Source organism: Curcuma longa, chromosome 11 (genome assembly GCF_044706935.1).
Source record: "Curcuma longa cultivar G26 ecotype Majalengka, Jawa Barat chromosome 11, ITB_CL_G26_1.1, whole genome shotgun sequence".
NCBI lineage: Eukaryota > Viridiplantae > Streptophyta > Magnoliopsida > Zingiberales > Zingiberaceae > Curcuma > Curcuma longa.
Genome location: NC_133871.1, coordinates 6,098,283 through 6,115,126, shown reverse-complemented (window position 1 = coordinate 6,115,126; position 16,844 = coordinate 6,098,283). Strand labels below are relative to the sequence as shown.

Sequence of the window (16,844 nt, the reverse complement as noted above, 5' to 3'; positions counted from 1 at the left end):
TTGAGAGTAGATTGAGAGTGTGGATTTTAAAAATATTTATAACTTTGAGATAATTTGACATAAACTTGTTAAAGGATCTAAGCTCATTAAAGGATCTAAGCTTGTTATACTTACTCACCACTAAAGGATTCTTAGGACTCCTATAGTTTAGACCATGTTAATATTTTAAAATTTTAGATATTATAGGATTGTTAGCGAGTTTTGTGTTATAACTTTAAGAACCTCATAATTGATTCAAACCATAACACGTACATTCCTGATAACTTTAAGAATCTCATAATTGATTCAAACCAATATCTGCCTAACACTTACATTCATGAGTGTCATAAGTATAATTATGCTCATGTCCTTAGATTTGAATTCTATAGTTTAGATTGAGAATTGTAAATTTTTAAAATCTTTACAATCTTAATATAATTTAACAAAAGCTCAGTAAAGAGTTTAGATTTATCATACTTACTCGTTGATATCACTAAAGGGTTCTTAGCATTTCCTTAGTTTAAACCATGTCAATATTTTAAAATTTGAGACACTATAGGATCATGAATGAGTTTTGGTTAAAATCGATGATGATTTTAAGAATCTCAGAATTACTTAAAATCAAGACAGTTACACTTATGGAAGCCTCCTGAGTGTAACTATATACTTAGACATAGATTTAACAACCAAAATTTAGAGTTGTGAGTTTTTAAGATCTTCTAAACCTCATAAACCTTTAAACACTAGACAATTTGACATAAATTTATTAAAGAGTTTAAGTTTACATTGCTCACTTACCAACACTGTCAAAAGGTTTTAAAGATTCCTATGGTACAACCATATTAAGATTTCAAAATATTAGATATTATAAGATTGTCAATGAGTTTTGACTTTAGACACCTTAGAAACATTTTAAATTAAATTTATTGTACTTTATAATTTTTTTGAATGTAATCATGCTCTTTTTCTTTAACAAAAGGTGGAATCTGTCATCCTACCAGCTCTACACAATCGACTAAATGACTATCTGTGAGGAGGTAAATTAAAAAGTTATATTTAATATGACAGAGGAAGATATTACTTCGACTTTGTCAAAAGTAATAATGCTATCAAAGGTAGCTAAATGAAGAGGAATTTTTAAAATTAGTATAACCTTAAATTATTTTGTCACCAACAACAGAAGTATAGAAAGTTTAACATTTAATTAATAAAGAAATAATAAACTGTTAATAAAAGAAGACGTATAATGAGAACACATTTTAATAAATATAAAACTTAGGTATGTGTTTTGGTATCACAGAAAAAGTTAAGTAGCAGGTTCAGTAAAATTGGCATATAATATTCAAAACTTTCTTAATAATCAAGAGTGAAACGGTGATTTAAAAAGTTTCTACAAAATTTTGAAAACAAAGTTAATTTTAGAGGGCAAAATGAATATTTTCCTTTGTTTATTAATCATTATATTATTATATTATTATTATGCCCATGTCGAGCAATAATGCCCATGTACGTTGTTGCTTATTGCGGAGCGAGTTGTTGTTGGGCGTATCAGCGCAGAGTTCTTGATCTACCTTATTGTTAGGTTATTTGTTAAGCTCGTCGATCTCTCTCGCTAGATCTCTTCGTTTCGTCTCTTGATTCCGTTGCGGATCTCGACTTCAGGCAGTATACCCGCCGGTCTTCCACGGTAAGGCTCCGCCCTTTAGCCGATCGCTTCGATCTTCCGATTTCTTTTGGCATTGTCTCTATTTGGACATGGAATCCGCCGGGAACCGTTCCACCTTCTGTTGTTGGCTGTGTTTTCCTCCGATTCTTAAATTCCGAGGTTCCTTGGTCTGGCATGCAGCTCCATGGGGCTTTCGGTTTGGGAATTTGGCGGTCGAGAGTTAGGCGCCGGTGGTAGAGCATGATTTGGCAGCTGGGTGGTAGGTATTCCGGGGCTTATTTTTAGTGGAATGCGATCTGAATTCGAGCGTCGAAACTGGGAGACACGACACCCCGTTCCAGTTGTGGAATCTTCACTTGAAACCATAGGGGTTTTGGTTACGGGTTGACTATTTCTTGGATTTTGCGGATTTTTGAAACCATAGGTTGTGAAAGGTTAAAAAAGAAAACTTTGCTCTGGAGGCTCATGAGGAATAGTGTTGGGAGGACGAGGGGACAATTACATTTTGTGTACATAGTCATATCCTTTGGTAGATGAAGCACTGTAAGTCCGTTGCGTAAAAGCTGTGTAAACTTATACCTTTATCTTTTTTACAAAATAAAAAATCTTTAGTTTTGGATAATGTGGATCAGGTGGAAAAAGGTGGTAGCTTGGTCATGCTCTTTATGTATGTCTTTAGATGTTGCAGCTGTTGTTATTGATTCATTCTCTATTTAGTTTATGGGTTGAGTAGTTTATACAATATCTTGTTTCGGAAAATGTTTATATTTAGAAATGGAGAATAAACTTCATTCTTGCTGCAGTTAGGTCATCTTGTTGACAATTCCTGCGATCTTCTCAGCAGATTTGTGGTTGATGATTCCTCATGCACTTCTGATGGATGTGTCTTGACAGGAAGATCTAGTAGTTAGTATGAGTTTTTTGTGATGAGAAGAAGATGAAAGTTACTCATGCATTGCATTATGGCAATGGGAACACACAATATTTGCCAGTGTCACGTGGTAGGCCATCTGCAAGGCCACCTCGCTGGATACTGATATTAGTATGTTTGGTATGTGTATCCTTGATCGGGGCCTATGTATATCCACCTCGGCGATACTCAGCTTGCTACTTTTTTTCTTCACGGGTTTGCAGTCCTATTATGGATTGGCTGCCTCCTATAGCACGAGAGCTTACAGATGATGAAATTGCTTCTCAAGTTGTCATTAAAGAAATACTTTCAACCCCATTAGTGCAACCAAAGAATCCCAAAATTGCCTTTATGTTCTTGACTCCAGGTTCATTGCCCTTCGAAAAACTCTGGGAGATTTTTTTCCTGGTAAGAGTATTTCTTTCATACCATTCTACTCCTTTTTTCTTTCCATGTCTGAAATGATTTACTTTTTATCCTTTCAATTACATTTGTTTGTTTGTTATGTTTGACTCTGACCTATATTGACGTTCCTCAGTGCTGAAAATTTTGTTGAGATGCAGAAGTCACACATGCATATCAATTATGAATAAATGTTGCATATGCAGTATAATTGAAATAGGATGTGAGTATCAGTAATGAGGCATGAAGTTATAAACTGACATTCGTTGCTCTGTCTTTGAAAACCAGGAAAAGATGAAATAGCAATGCAGTTCTGTTTTGCAGTGCAAACAAAAAAGAACTAGTAGATTATATGGATCATGAAATTCTCAGTTCAGTTTAATATTTGCAATCAATATCATGGTTCAGAAATGATACTTTGTGATCCAGCATCTCCTGTTACCCAGAGCTCCTAATATTGCTCATGTAATGTGATCAAACTATACAACTGGAGAATGTTCAACATCTATTTTATATGTATCAGGCATCAGCCTTGCTAGGTATTTTGAACTAAATTGTATCCCAAATCAAGACCAACACACAATCATGTAGAAGAGGCAGTCTCTCCTAGATATTAGATGAATTTTTCCTTACATTCTATGATGCACTGTTCTCCATTTATTATCATTATACAAAAATTACTGGCTTACTCCAGTTCAATGGTTCCGTGCTTACTACCATGTTATCCAGTGTATCTGTCATATGCTGTTCATATATATATATATATATACATATATATGTGTTTATGTCAAAACCTGAAATGTTAACTGGGTTTCTTTTCTCTTCTTCATTTATGATTCTTTCCGCTGAGCCATTTAATCTGACCACTCTACTTTCCCTATTTCGTAAAGTCCTAATAAACTTTCAGATGATAATCTATGACTCACTGGTTAAGAAGCAAACATGTGTAAGTTTCATTGATTGGTTATTGCACAGCATACCTTGTTTCCACATCTGGTAGAAGTTTGACGTATATTGCATGGAAAATGCCATGCTTTGGAAGAAAAAGTTGTTTGATTAAGAAAGGCAAAACTTTCTGGCAATTAAGAAACAAAAGTCAGTTTATTGATTCTTCTGGAGAAGATGAAAGTCTCTTGAAAGAAGACTAGCATGATTATGTTAGATTCCATATATCCTTTGCTCTCAGTCCCTCTTTGTTAATGACCAGATTCAAGTATTCCTGCCAACAGAATGTATAAAATAGAGAATGAAAATGGAGAGTAGGAATGAAAATTTTGGGATTGATTTACTAATTATTTTTACTTGATCCTTCATTCAGTGGAGTATCACACGTTGGTTCCCATAAAAACTACAAGTTATATTCTTGGGGTCTTTTATGCCAAATTAGTTATTTTTGACATCTTCAATCCTATAGGAAAGAAAAACAAGTAAAAGATTATTATCATTAAGATTCCTTTATTCACATTCAGATAATTCTGACTGCTAAGATAACAAAGTTGGAAAATGCTTTTGTTATTCCCATTTTTTATTCCAAATGACCTCACAGCTATCTAACACTTTGATCTAGTTTAATCATGCTACCCCATTATCCTTGCTTTGGCTATCATTTCTATCCATCATTGTTGAATTATAATAAACATCACAGAATTTATAGATGGAATAAAAGAACGAAAACAAGAAGGGGAGAGAAAATTGATCAGAACAGAGAAAAACTATAAGATAACATGACAAAGGAAATGGTAAGAGACAAGAAGAAAATTAATTGGAAAAAGATGAATACTCGGTCAAGAGTTGGTTTGGAATCCTTGTGTTAGCTAGTGCTATGAAAAATTAGTGGATTCATCAGGCACACATGATATTATATGGAACTTGCCTAAAACTAAAACAAGCATAAGATAGCAGTAATTATGTTGAATCTCAAAATATCACAACAAACAATAGATTGCAATTCCTTAGGATGTTTTTCACTCTAGACTGGTAACTGCTTTATGTAATGCTTATTTCATTAAAACATGTAAGAGCCCTGATATATGTATGTATGTTTCTTAAAAAAATGAGATTCAAACTTGCATGTCATGCCAAGTTGACATAGCAATCAATATGTTTTGCTAGCTTATGCTGTTCTTGTAAAATATTAGATGCTAAAACAATTGTCTGCTTATGTGGTTAAATGTGACAGGGTCATGAAGGAAAATTTTCCATCTATGTACATGCATCACGGGAGAAGCCAATACATGTGAGTCCTTTATTCATTGGACGTGACATTAGGAGTGCAAAGGTTTGTAAATCTATATCTTCATCTAGATTGAATAAATGCTTTTGTTAGTCCCACTCCACTCCACTATGGATGACTTCACTCTCATTGAGATAAGAATACAGAAATGTTGGGTGTATTATATGCTTTTCTCCTTGATAAATCAAAGGCCATAGATCATCATATATGTAGTTACACTGAGCAAAATGGTCAGCACAGTGGCTTATGTACTGTGTCTTTGTTACTATACATTGTGGCATTTTTCTTTACGAGGAGTTCAGGAGGATATCTGAAATCATGCATTGCGTACTATTAAGACTACAACTAAGCAAAGTGGCCAAACTGATAAAAGTTCACCATGTGTGCTAATTGTATTTCAGCATGAAATGACAAACTTAATCTGTAACCTGAAATCTATAATACAATTCCGGTTGAGCTGTTTTTCAAAGGATATTTTTTAACTTGCTTAAAACTCAAATGAGCACCAGTATTCAACAAAAAGTTGAATTTCAGGTTGTGTGGGGTAAAATTTCCATGGTGGAGGCAGAGAAAAGGCTCCTGGCAAATGCACTCCAAGACCCTGGTAATCAGCACTTTGTTTTGCTTTCTGACAGGTAACTGGGTCCTTTGATTGTGATTTGTTTGTCAGGTAATTTGCCTAGTCAAATGAATACAAATCTTTGTTTATTCACAGTTGTATTCCTTTACATAAATTCAATTATGTGTACGACTATCTGATGGGAACAAACATCAGCTTCATTGATAGGTAATGCTCCTATCAGTTTCACTAACTTCTTTAGCTTTCTTCTATTGATTTTGGCCTCTGAATATTGTAAGTTTGATAAATTATGTACAACTGTAGCAACTCTGAACCAATTTTTTTTTTTTATATGTAAACTGTTCTCCTAACATAAATTTTCACACACTGATCAATCATCAATACCCATATTTTTCTAATTCTTTGAAAATGTTACAGCTTTTGGGATCCTGGTGCTCATGGAAATGCAAGGTATACTGAGCATATGCTGCCTGAGATTGAAGAGAAGGATTTTCGAAAGGGTTCACAGGTAATTTGATTCATACTTCCTGTGTATTAAGAATATAAATATAAAAATGGCCAATTTTCCATTAGCTCAAGCTTTGGATATAAGTGGTTAGCCTATCAACTTTAACATGGTGAAGGCCAAAGGCTTGACTTAAACCAATACAGCAACTCAAACTTTTAGGATAAATGGCTAGCCAACCAACTTTTAACACCATGAAATTCTTTTCTTGACAAATGTATAATTGTGATCAAGTACAAGAAAGGATGGCTCAATTTAGTACAAAGTAAGAATGACAATTTTTAACCAAATAAGAACGATACAAAAAGGAGATTGTGGAAGAATTTGTACATGCTATAGAGGAACACAAGACAAGTCTGAAGAAGCAAACATGTTATATGCACAGAAAATCCAATTCTACAAATTGTAAGATTGGAAATCAGTCAAACTCAATCAAACTCAGTGGCAAGCATCAAAAATGAATTCATTGAACAGGACAATTTTTATATATACAATTTCCTCTTTTCAGTTTCAGAATATTATTAAAAATACAATATTATGTATGCATCACAGTTGCATACGTGTTTTTCTTTTTGAAAACGAATACTGCACAATGATTGAGCAAGTGGAAAAAGGCAAGCTAAGATAGGTTAACCAATTGATTGAAGTCCTCTCAGTTTTAAATGAATTAATCAAGCTAAGAATTGCATACAATTTAAAATAGTGCTAATTGGTGATACAACTAGTGGTTCATGGTATGATAATAGTCTCACAATGATTATATGATGATTCAATTGGTCGGACCAGATGGTCTTTCAATCTGGTATCTTTTTTAATATATAATGGAGATGACTCATAAAACACATGCCCAGGGAACCAAAAGAATCAGAGTGATCATGTTTGGTAGCAGTACTGCTTTGATTGTTGACCAGTTCCTAAATGGGGCAGCTCCAACATCTTGTGGCATATATCTAATTTTATTAGGAAGTGGAAATACTGAGAAAATATTGGCAGTTCAATTGGTTTTTGTTGAAGTTTTTATTCCCATGTGCAACAAAGATAGCATGATTTCACTTTTTGACATCATTCAATGAAACTCTTCTGATAAAAGATATTTGGTTTCATTTTAACTTTTCTCAAAGGTGTATAGCTTTATGTTTATAAAAATTTGAAAACATTCTAGTATTGTAAGCTATTTCTGCCATTATGTCATCGATTTGTATGTCAAATTGCAGTGGTTCTCAATGAAGCGCCAACATGCTTTGATAGTTATGGCAGATAACTTGTATTTCACAAAGTTCAAGCTTTATTGCAAGGTTAACCACATACCTATGTTGTTTTCCTATTATTTATCCCACTGAGAATTATTCCAGCTGTATGGAATTGCTATTTATGAAAGCTTGTGTATGAGTTCCCATGAAAAATCATACGCGACCATTGTATTTTGATCTTGACAGCCAGGTTTTGATGGGCGTAATTGTTATGCTGATGAACACTACCTGCCGACTCTATTCACTGTCAGCAACCATTTGTACTATTAGTTTGATTTGTTAAACACATTGTAGTTTAGTTACTGGTTTCCTGAAATTTACGTATCTGTGCCCTACAGATGATTGATCCTACTGGTATTGCAAACTGGTCAGTGACATGGGTGGACTGGTCTGAAGGAAAATGGCATCCAAAGTCATACAGGGCCATGGATGTGAAATATGAACTACTGAAGAATATAACTGTAACCATTCTTTGCTCTCTTGGATTACTATCTCCAATCTGTCACATGCATTCTTTACTTGGATACTATATTCAGTCCGTCGTGAAGATTCTGAATTCACTCTTTCTGATTTTGTGTTTGCAGTCTGTTGGTGATAATTTCCATACCACAAGTGATGAAAAGGTAACTACTTTTTTTTTCTTCCTATTTTACATTCATTAATATACCAAAAGTGTAAAATAAAAATAGTTTCCTTTAACAGTATCTGCAAAGCTAATCTTGTACAGCATTCCTAAAGGAGCTAATATGCCTTGCACTTGTTCTCTGCAAATTCTTCAAATGATCTCATAATTGAATTGTCTGTAAAAAACAATATGCATCAGCTAATTGAGTACAAGTAACACGTTCCCAGAATCTGTCACCTTATTTTGCTATATGATTATTGCAGAAGGTGGTGACACTGACGCCTTGTCTGTGGAATGGAATGCGAAGGCCATGTTATTTGTTTGCTAGGAAATTTTTGCCCGAAGCCCTTGACAGTCTGATGCAGTTGTTCTCCAACAATACAGTCATTTAAATGATCTACGAGATCACTATTCTTTGGTGCCGTCTCTACATCTAACCTCCTCTTGCTCGCCCCAAGTAATGTATCTCTTGAGAATACATGTGTAAACTGGGAAACTCTTTTAACGTGTCCGGAGCATCGACAAGGTGGAAGATCGATCACTGGGGAAGATTGTATGATCATGTTAGGGAGGCGTCTGCTGTTTTCTGGGGCACTATGTCATGTATTTTTCTTCTTCTTCTTCTTCTTTCTTTGTCCTTTGTTGGACATAAAATCTTGTTAATGTATTCAACTTTTACCAAGTAATTTTCCCATTTCACTTCATTTATGCTCACTCTGAAACTTGATGTATCAACTTGTTTCAAGTTAAGAGCACATTTGCCTATTCGAAAAGTGATTCGAGTTGATTAAATGTGATTTTGCTTGATTAGTTATTTGTTAAACTTTATTTAAAAGCGTTTCATGATCATAGAAATTTTTTCTATAATTTAAATAAATTTTATTTATTTAATACACAGAATATAAAATTGAACTGTCCGTACATAAATTAGTCAGCTCGTCCTAAATTTACCAGTCGTCCATTTCTAAATTAGCGGCTGTGAAGTTGTCGCTGGAGAGGAGCAAGTCGAGCATCGAGCCGAAGACGAGGAAGGGATCAAATCGATCCATCATCGACTGAAAAGCGACTCGATCGAGAAAAAGAATTCATTCACGCGCAGATCCAAACCCAATCGCACGCTCCTTCTCCGCGTCTAGCGATCGAGGGGGTCGCGTAGGACTCCGGTCGGCGGCAGGGCTCCGTCTCGGGCGTTGCGATCCGATGGCGCGGCGGTCGTCCACCTCCGGACGGTGGCGGTACCTCCACCCCGCATACTACCTGAAGCGGCCGAAGCGGCTCGCCTTCCTCTTCATCGCGTTCGTCGTCGCTACCTTCGCCTTCTGGGATAGGCAGTCTCTGATCCGCGATCACGAGGTCCTCCCTTTTTCTTTTCCGATTCTTCTCTACGTTTTTCGTTCACGCTGAAACTTCGGATCGCTGGCTAGATTTCGAGTTGCTTTTTGCTGGGATAGGAGATCCGTTTGCCATTGTTTACGAAGCCTTTTGATTTTTGAATTAATGAATTGTGGAGGAACTGGGAAGGTTATAGTTTGAGGATATGGTGGTGCCGTTCATGATGAACAGATTGATCAAAACGTGTCCTTTAATCACGAGGACCATAAAACTGATGGAATGTTGTTAGGAACAGGTTGGATTACTTTGGAGGCTTCGACTAGTCGGGCGTGATTGCTATTAGTAAGATAGGCTATCATCTTGCTAAGCAGCTGTATCTACTTAGATTCTACCAATGGCTTTATATTTATATGGGTGGGATATTAATATGACCTGAAAAAAATGCAGGCAGAGATAGCTGTGCTCCAGGAACAATTAAACAGATTGCAAGATCAGGTATCTAGATTATTTATGTGCTTGCCTGTTGTGCCTACAATTGAATGGTTTTTGAAGATTCCATTAACTGTTTCTTCTTGTAGTTGCGAAAAGCTGGTGTTTCAGATGATGTGAGTGAGCATGTCAAACTTACTAGGGAAGTTGAAATTGATCCCATCAACGATGAACGTAGGGAAAAGGTCAAAGAGGCTATGCTTCACGCATGGAACTCATACGTAGAGTATGCATGGGGCCAAGACGAGCTTCAGGTGTGTTATGAGACACACAAACATTTCTAACTGAAGTTTATGGAATCATGAGCTAATCAATAGTCGCAGGTTTGTTTTTTCTTTCTAAGAATTTGAATAACATAATATCTTTCTTTTATTGGTCCAGCCACAATCAAAGACTGGTGCAAATAATTTTGGTGGCCTTGGAGCAACTCTCATAGACTCTTTGGATACATTGTATATAATGGGCTTGAAAGATGAATTTCAGAAAGCTAAAGAGTAAGTTGTGAATTTTCATGTTAGACCTGTCCTGTAGTTTATTTAACTTTATTGAAGTTTCCTTATTGCATTGACCAAACTTGAAATTTTGATTATAAATTCGTTATTGTGTGATGTGAAAAAAAATGCATGAATCAAGCAATTTATAGGGCTTTAATTTGAGGAATAGTATATTGGAAACTTTTCTATTTTTCATGATAGAGAATAACATCGGATTACAAAATATGAGATCATTCATGATTCATTGAATAGGTGAAATAGAAATTGAATTTTAAACTTGTAGACTTTGGGTACCGCTGGAAGATGTTATAGAAACTATGTATGATAATGCAACTTTTTTAAAAATGTTGGTAAAAGATAAATTTGCATGCTATATTCAAGAGAGATCTCGATGGTGTATTTTATTGGTAGAGTATATTGTGCTTATCCATGAGAGTGCAGAAGAAACTCAAGCTTGAACTGTGGAGAGGAACTTGAGAATCTAAAGGTTTTAAGCAAACCTGAAATTGAATACATTTGTAATTTTAACTAAGAAAATGATGTAGATAAATAGTAAAGTTAGATAGACATGAAATTCCTGTCAGTGTTTTGAACATATTGGATTGGTTATGCAACAAGTAGATATTGATGGGGCATATTATTGATAGGATAAAAGATTGAATAGTTGACATGGATAAGAGCTTTTGGAGTATCATGGCATGATCATTGTATGCCTTCAAGTTAAAGAAATTTATACTTTACGATTCAGAGTTACAATTCAGAGTATGCTACAAATGATACAATTAAATATGTTAAGATAATGTTAACATGTTCAAAGACAATCAATGTATTCTAGTTAAACAAATTTAATTGATTGAAATTGCAGGTGTGAAGGCTAGAGGGAGACTAAAGATGATTTAGACGACATAATAAAAACTAAGTTGAATTCTAGCTATGAGTGGCATGTCCTTGCATTGATTTCAATGGAAATAAAACATCCATATTGCAGACCTCAAATAGTTGAGGCTTACATAGTTTGTTATTTTGATGCTTTAGTTGTTCAGTTTATACTTTATACACAAGATAACTGGTAATATTGGGTACTTGACTCAAGTTTGTTTAGCATGTTTGATGGACTTATGTGAACTTTGTCTATAAATTGTATCAAACTACCCAGTGGCCCACGCAAATAGCATGAGCAACTGACAAGGCAGGCACAACAAGGCCTCCTGCAAAGTTCAGTTGATGTGGCACCAGGTAGTGACAAGTTTTAGCAAGGAGTGCACATGAGGCAAACACAGATGGGATTCCTCAGTGAGAAAGAGGGGGAGGGGCCACTCCAAGTGCGGCAACTATAGCTTGGGTTGGCGGTGAGCAATGAGAGGGGTAACCTTCCATAGAGAGAGAGGGAAAGGCAACATGTGAATACCGATAGGAGAGAGAAAGAGAGAGAGGAGGCTGCATGCTGAGGCAATCACAATCTCCCATGTGGGGTGTGGGGAGTGGAGAAAAAATTCATCAACAAGAGTGTGCGCACATCTGTGCACGCGCGTGCGTGCTCCATTGCTATTCTCGTTGTTATTAGACGTGGTGGAGAGTTGGAGACTGTATGAGAGAAGAGGGCATGATCTCTCTCCCAAAAAATGAACATGTTGGCTGAAAATGTTCCACGTAGTACCATCTGAAGAACTAAAAACACCTTCCATGGATTTTAACTAAGTTTATAGAATGACTATTGTTGGTTTCTCTACTTGCAAACCATACACTTAGATGATGGTTGTTTGCCCTGTTAGTCCAATGCATTTGTTTTTGCTGCTGTGCTTTTCACTTTGCTTAGTTAAATAAACAACTAGAGATATTTGGTATGTGACTTCAGAGAAACATATATCAGTTACTCAGTTTATTCTATTCGATATGAATGCTTTGAGTTTGTTTTATTTTTTCCCCTAGTAACTGATTTGAACTAATCATTGGCAGGTGGGTTGCAACTGCATTAGATTTCAACAAAGACTATGTAGCAAGTGTTTTCGAGACAACCATAAGGTGGCGTTGTAAGGTTTAATTTATGTTTCTTTATTCTTATTTTCTAGGTAACATGTCTCAAGTCAGTGCCTTTGAACTTTTTTATTACCATGCTGCTTTTTGGTTTTTCTAGGAAAATTTGTCATCTGATTCTAGTATTAGAAACTAAGCTGGTTTAGAATTTTCTCAAACTATATTTGTGATCATATCTCATTTTATTTCTATTTCAATTTCAGAGTTGTGGGTGGACTACTAAGTGCATATGACCTGTCTGGGGACAAGTTATTTCTTGACAAGGCTAAAGACCTCGCTGATAGACTGTTACCAGCATGGGATACACCAACTGGCATTCCTTACAATAGAATTAACTTGGCTCATGGAAACCCTCATAACCATGGATGGACTGGGGTACATCTCTAATAACCATTTTGCTTCTTCAGTTGTAATAGCCCCTACTTGAAATATCAGGCTAATATTAGTTTTTTGTTCTGTGATTTCAGAACTTTGATCGTCAAGTTCATTTTGCTCTTGCATTGAGACAGTTCATAAACATAGACTAAGATGAGGTCATTTGAGCTTATGAAGTTATGCAAAGTTGAATTAAAAACTTCTCATTTAGATTATTTTATCTTCTTCATTTTTTGTTAATTTATCTTCAAAAAAGGAATTCGGAATGCCACTATGGTTTAGAATTTATCTGTAACAAAATATCAGTTTCATTGGATTAGTCATAACAAAGTATCAGTTTCATGGGATTAATCTTTTACTTTTGAGTTTTTCTTCTTTGTTCTTGATTATTATATTTTTCATGTGTTAAGATTTACGATTGGGATTCATAACTGTTTCTTGTGATTTTTTTTTTGCCACATAGCAGGGTATTCTTGCTTGACATTTTCTTCAATTTGAATTTTTCCTCTTTCCTTATTTGTGCGATTTCTGTATTTTTCAACATACATTTTTACTTTGATATTTCTTTTGCAGGGAGAAAGTATTCTGGCAGATTCTGGCACTGAACAGCTTGAATTTATAGCTTTGTCCCAAAGAACAGGAGATCTGAAATACCAGCAGAAGGTATTATCTATAAATTCTATCTCATCATTTTGAGTATAAGTTGGTTGGCAAGGGACTATAAAGTGGGCATCACTTGTGTTATCCACTGAGAACTTTCTATCACTTTCTGATTGTTAGATTCATCTTATAGATCCTTAGATCATTTTCTTCTTACAAGCAATGTAGAGAAAGGTTTTTTGATACTGGTCAGCTGGCAAATAATCAAATACATTTAATGCAAAAATATTCTTGTGTCTTTGATGAACAACTAAAATATTTTTTATGTTATAGAAGAACTTCTCAATTAGCACAGAGTTAGTTTTAGTAGATGCTCATAACTTTTTCATTAGGTTGAATAATATGGAAATAAATTATTATGATTTTGTTCTTCAACGTACTTGTTACATGAGTATATGTCCTTGAGATTGGTAGACTAGTCATTCAGCTAGCTGTGTGACTAGTGTAATAACTGCATGATTATGATTTCATTAGTATAAGATGATAGAAGCAAATCTTAGTTTCAGAGACCCCAACTGATAAATCTTGCTTTGCAATTTGCTAGGTAGAGAAGGTCATCAGGCAATTGCAAAAAATATATCCTAGTGATGGTTTACTTCCAATATACATAAATCCTCATTCAGGTGTAGCAGCACAATACTCGACAATAACCTTTGGTGCTATGGGTGACAGGTAATACTATTTTTCTTTTTCTGAAGGTGGGATACCTCTTTCTTATAATTGTTTTTCTATACTTGGTTTTTTTAATACTTCTATGTTTGGTCTTCTCTCTACTCGAGGACAATTGATTTTGAGAATTATTTGCTTGCAGTTTTTATGAGTATTTACTTAAAGTGTGGATACAAGGAAACAAAACAGAAGGTTTGAAGCATTATAGGTTGGTTGGTTGTGTTATTAATTTCTATATTCTGCAAATGCTGTAAATTTTACATGAACTGCTCCATACTGATTATATCAGTAACGGATAAGGTTGCAATCATGGTGCAAGATAACTTGCTAATATCTTAAAGCTATGATTGCAGAGAAATGTGGGAAACATCAATGGAAGGGTTAGTGAGTCTGATACGGAAATCAACTCCATCTTCTTTTTCATATATCTGTGAGAAAACTGGCAATTCTCTCTCTGACAAGGTATGCTTTTCTGCAACCAAGGGCAAAACTGATATCATCTTGGTCTATGTTAAGTTTATGTTTGTGGCCTGAGCAGATGGATGAGTTGGCATGCTTCGCGCCGGGCATGCTAGCTTTAGGATCCTCTGGATATGACCCTGAAAAAGCTGAGAAGATGTTGTCACTTTCAAAAGAGGTATTTTTTTGCATGTATACATTTGTCTTCTCTCCCATTACTTTGCCATGAAAAGGTATTTCTGAGGGGTTTTTCATCCTCAATTCAGAAAGAAAATTTGATTTGATCACATTTGAGATAGCAGAAATGCAAGCCGTCAGTTAACTGCTGATTTTGTTTATATGAAGTGAATTGATGTGATATGCCCAAAGCTAAAATCTTCTAGTTGAAATTCTTCTTATTTAATTCTTTTTTGTTTTACTTTTGCTATGGATCTATTGGCCATTTTTGAGTTAGTAAGCATGTTTGCAGTTATAATTTTAACATTTTATATTATGAATTATTGTCTAAAGTCGAAAACCTGATGTTCGCTTGCACTTTTCATATTGCACTTTGTTATTTTATCAAATTTTAATAATCTTTCTTCCTTATTTACTTACACCATATTGGTACGTGCTGAAATCATTTACCACTTTTTTTCTTCACTTTATCTTGTTCATAAGGCCTTTATATTAACTGGGAAGTTGATTGTGCAGCTTGCTTGGACTTGCTATAATTTTTATCAAACAACCCCGACAAAATTAGCTGGAGAAAATTACTTCTTTCATGGTGGACAGGTCAGACAATTCTTTGTACTTCTGTTCTGAATTTGGTATCACACTGTTCACAATTTTTTATGGTTCTGATATATTATTGCAGGACATGAGTGTTGGCACCTCATGGAATATACTGAGACCCGAGACTGTTGAGTCACTTATGTACCTTTGGCGTTTAACTGGAAACAAAACATACCAAGAATGGGGTTGGAACATATTTCAAGCATTCGAAAAGAACTCTCGGATAGATTCTGGATATGTTGGCCTAAAGGATGTAAGTTTTACAGATTTCATCTTAAATTTATTGGTTACTTATGTGTATTAGTTAAAGTCTCTTGATAGTTGATATAAGGAAATAGGAAGCAAGGAAATGACTTCGTGTTGACTACGTGGTGTTTAAAATCTTTCTACAATTGTCTATCATCTATGAGATCCTCATAGTTATTGTCCTCCAAGAAAGGCCACTCTTTTCTAACCTCGAGGATTGGGTTAGGAGTTAAGACCTCGAGGATCCTTAATTTCATGTTTGAAGCCTTGGTTATTTCGTAGTCCATGAATTTTCAGTACAAACCACTAGTCATATAGATATCTTGGTATCTTGGGTGCTTTAGAGTGATTAGCTACGCGATTTTTCTAGCACACATAAAATTTCCCCATCAACAATACGGTAGCTTCATAAGCTGTGCAGTCTGTTCTCGTATCACAAATTTTGCTATTTTGGACTCGTCCTTTATGGTTTGTGTATCAAAGGAATAACAGATCCAACTTATCTTCAATCAGATTTAACTCATGTTCTATTTTCCAGGTTAACACAGGTACGAAGGACAATATGATGCAGAGCTTCTTCCTCGCGGAGACACTCAAGTATCTCTACCTTCTGTTTTCCCCGCCGTCGGTCATCTCATTTGACGAGTGGGTTTTCAACACCGAAGCTCATCCTTTAAGAATTGTTCCTAGAAATGACACGGTGCCAGAGTTAGGTGGTGTAGAGGAGGCAAAACCTCAGTCGAAAGCTCTCGATAGGCCATTCGGGAGAAAGCAAGGAAGGATACTCGATCGCAATTAACAGTTTTGTAATATTATTTTCATTTTGGGTTCATCCAAATGCCCTCTTGATATATAGCAGCTTGAGATGATAGTAAGAAGCAGTGCTTGTTGCTGCAGGCAGAATCTCCATCTTTAATTGAATTGGCTCCCTGAAGCTAATAGGGCATTTGACGTTATCATCATACTGAATTGTATTTAACTTGTAGAATTTGTCCACTACGAATAAAGAGACTAGTGGGTTTGCCTCCTTATTTAACACAAATCCTGTGAAATATTTATAATTTCTTTGGTGTGGATGGAGTTGTTTTTTTTTATAAAAAAAAAATCCTCATGTTAATATAATTATTATAAAATGTTTAAAATTCAACTTATATTGTTCTTT

The 16,844-nt window shown here is 35.2% G+C and overlaps 2 protein-coding genes across 6 annotated transcripts; both read left to right on the top strand.

The window, feature by feature from the left end:
- The first annotated feature begins 1,494 nt into the window (after window positions 1-1,494).
- Window positions 1,495-8,854, top strand: LOC141838415 (glycosyltransferase BC10-like). Of its 5 annotated transcripts, XM_074725882.1 has the most exons (11): window positions 1,495-1,666; window positions 2,449-2,963; window positions 5,137-5,235; window positions 5,725-5,825; window positions 5,906-5,977; window positions 6,188-6,278; window positions 7,490-7,570; window positions 7,712-7,771; window positions 7,864-7,986; window positions 8,110-8,148; window positions 8,414-8,854. In XM_074725882.1, exons 2-11 carry the CDS (start codon window positions 2,583-2,585, stop codon window positions 8,540-8,542), a joined length of 1,176 nt encoding a protein of 391 aa, XP_074581983.1. In that variant the 5' UTR covers window positions 1,495-1,666; window positions 2,449-2,582; the 3' UTR covers window positions 8,543-8,854. The 5 variants fall into 5 exon arrangements, with proteins under 5 accessions (XP_074581983.1, XP_074581982.1, XP_074581981.1 ...); XM_074725881.1 differs by having other exon boundaries at window positions 2,490-2,963; window positions 7,864-8,148; XM_074725880.1 differs by having other exon boundaries at window positions 2,487-2,963; window positions 7,864-8,148.
- Window positions 8,855-9,138: 284 nt separating this feature from the next.
- Window positions 9,139-16,746, top strand: LOC141838828 (mannosyl-oligosaccharide 1,2-alpha-mannosidase MNS1-like). Its single transcript, XM_074726418.1, has 14 exons — window positions 9,139-9,503; window positions 9,930-9,977; window positions 10,061-10,225; window positions 10,353-10,465; window positions 12,422-12,487; window positions 12,703-12,874; window positions 13,448-13,537; window positions 14,079-14,206; window positions 14,346-14,411; window positions 14,557-14,665; window positions 14,742-14,840; window positions 15,356-15,436; window positions 15,519-15,689; window positions 16,221-16,746. Exons 1-14 carry the CDS (start codon window positions 9,351-9,353, stop codon window positions 16,479-16,481), a joined length of 1,722 nt encoding a protein of 573 aa, XP_074582519.1. The 5' UTR covers window positions 9,139-9,350; the 3' UTR covers window positions 16,482-16,746.
- Window positions 16,747-16,844: the final 98 nt, after the last annotated feature.

What these genes read in the sequence shown, in the direction of transcription:
- LOC141838415 (XM_074725881.1), top strand. Translation starts at nt 2,583, where the DNA reads ATGAAAGTTACTCATGCATTGCATTATGGCAATGGGAACACACAATAT. An exon ending in GTGACATTAGGAGTGCAAAG is followed by an intron (nt 5,236 to 5,724) that starts GTTTGTAAATCT and finishes GTTGAATTTCAG; the next exon opens with GTTGTGTGGGGTAAAATTTC. An exon ending in ATTTTCGAAAGGGTTCACAG is followed by an intron (nt 6,279 to 7,489) that starts GTAATTTGATTC and finishes GTCAAATTGCAG; the next exon opens with TGGTTCTCAATGAAGCGCCA.
- LOC141838828 (XM_074726418.1), top strand. Translation starts at nt 9,351, where the DNA reads ATGGCGCGGCGGTCGTCCACCTCCGGACGGTGGCGGTACCTCCACCCC. An exon ending in CTCTGATCCGCGATCACGAG is followed by an intron (nt 9,504 to 9,929) that starts GTCCTCCCTTTT and finishes AAAAAAATGCAG; the next exon opens with GCAGAGATAGCTGTGCTCCA. An exon ending in ACTTCTTTCATGGTGGACAG is followed by an intron (nt 15,437 to 15,518) that starts GTCAGACAATTC and finishes ATATTATTGCAG; the next exon opens with GACATGAGTGTTGGCACCTC.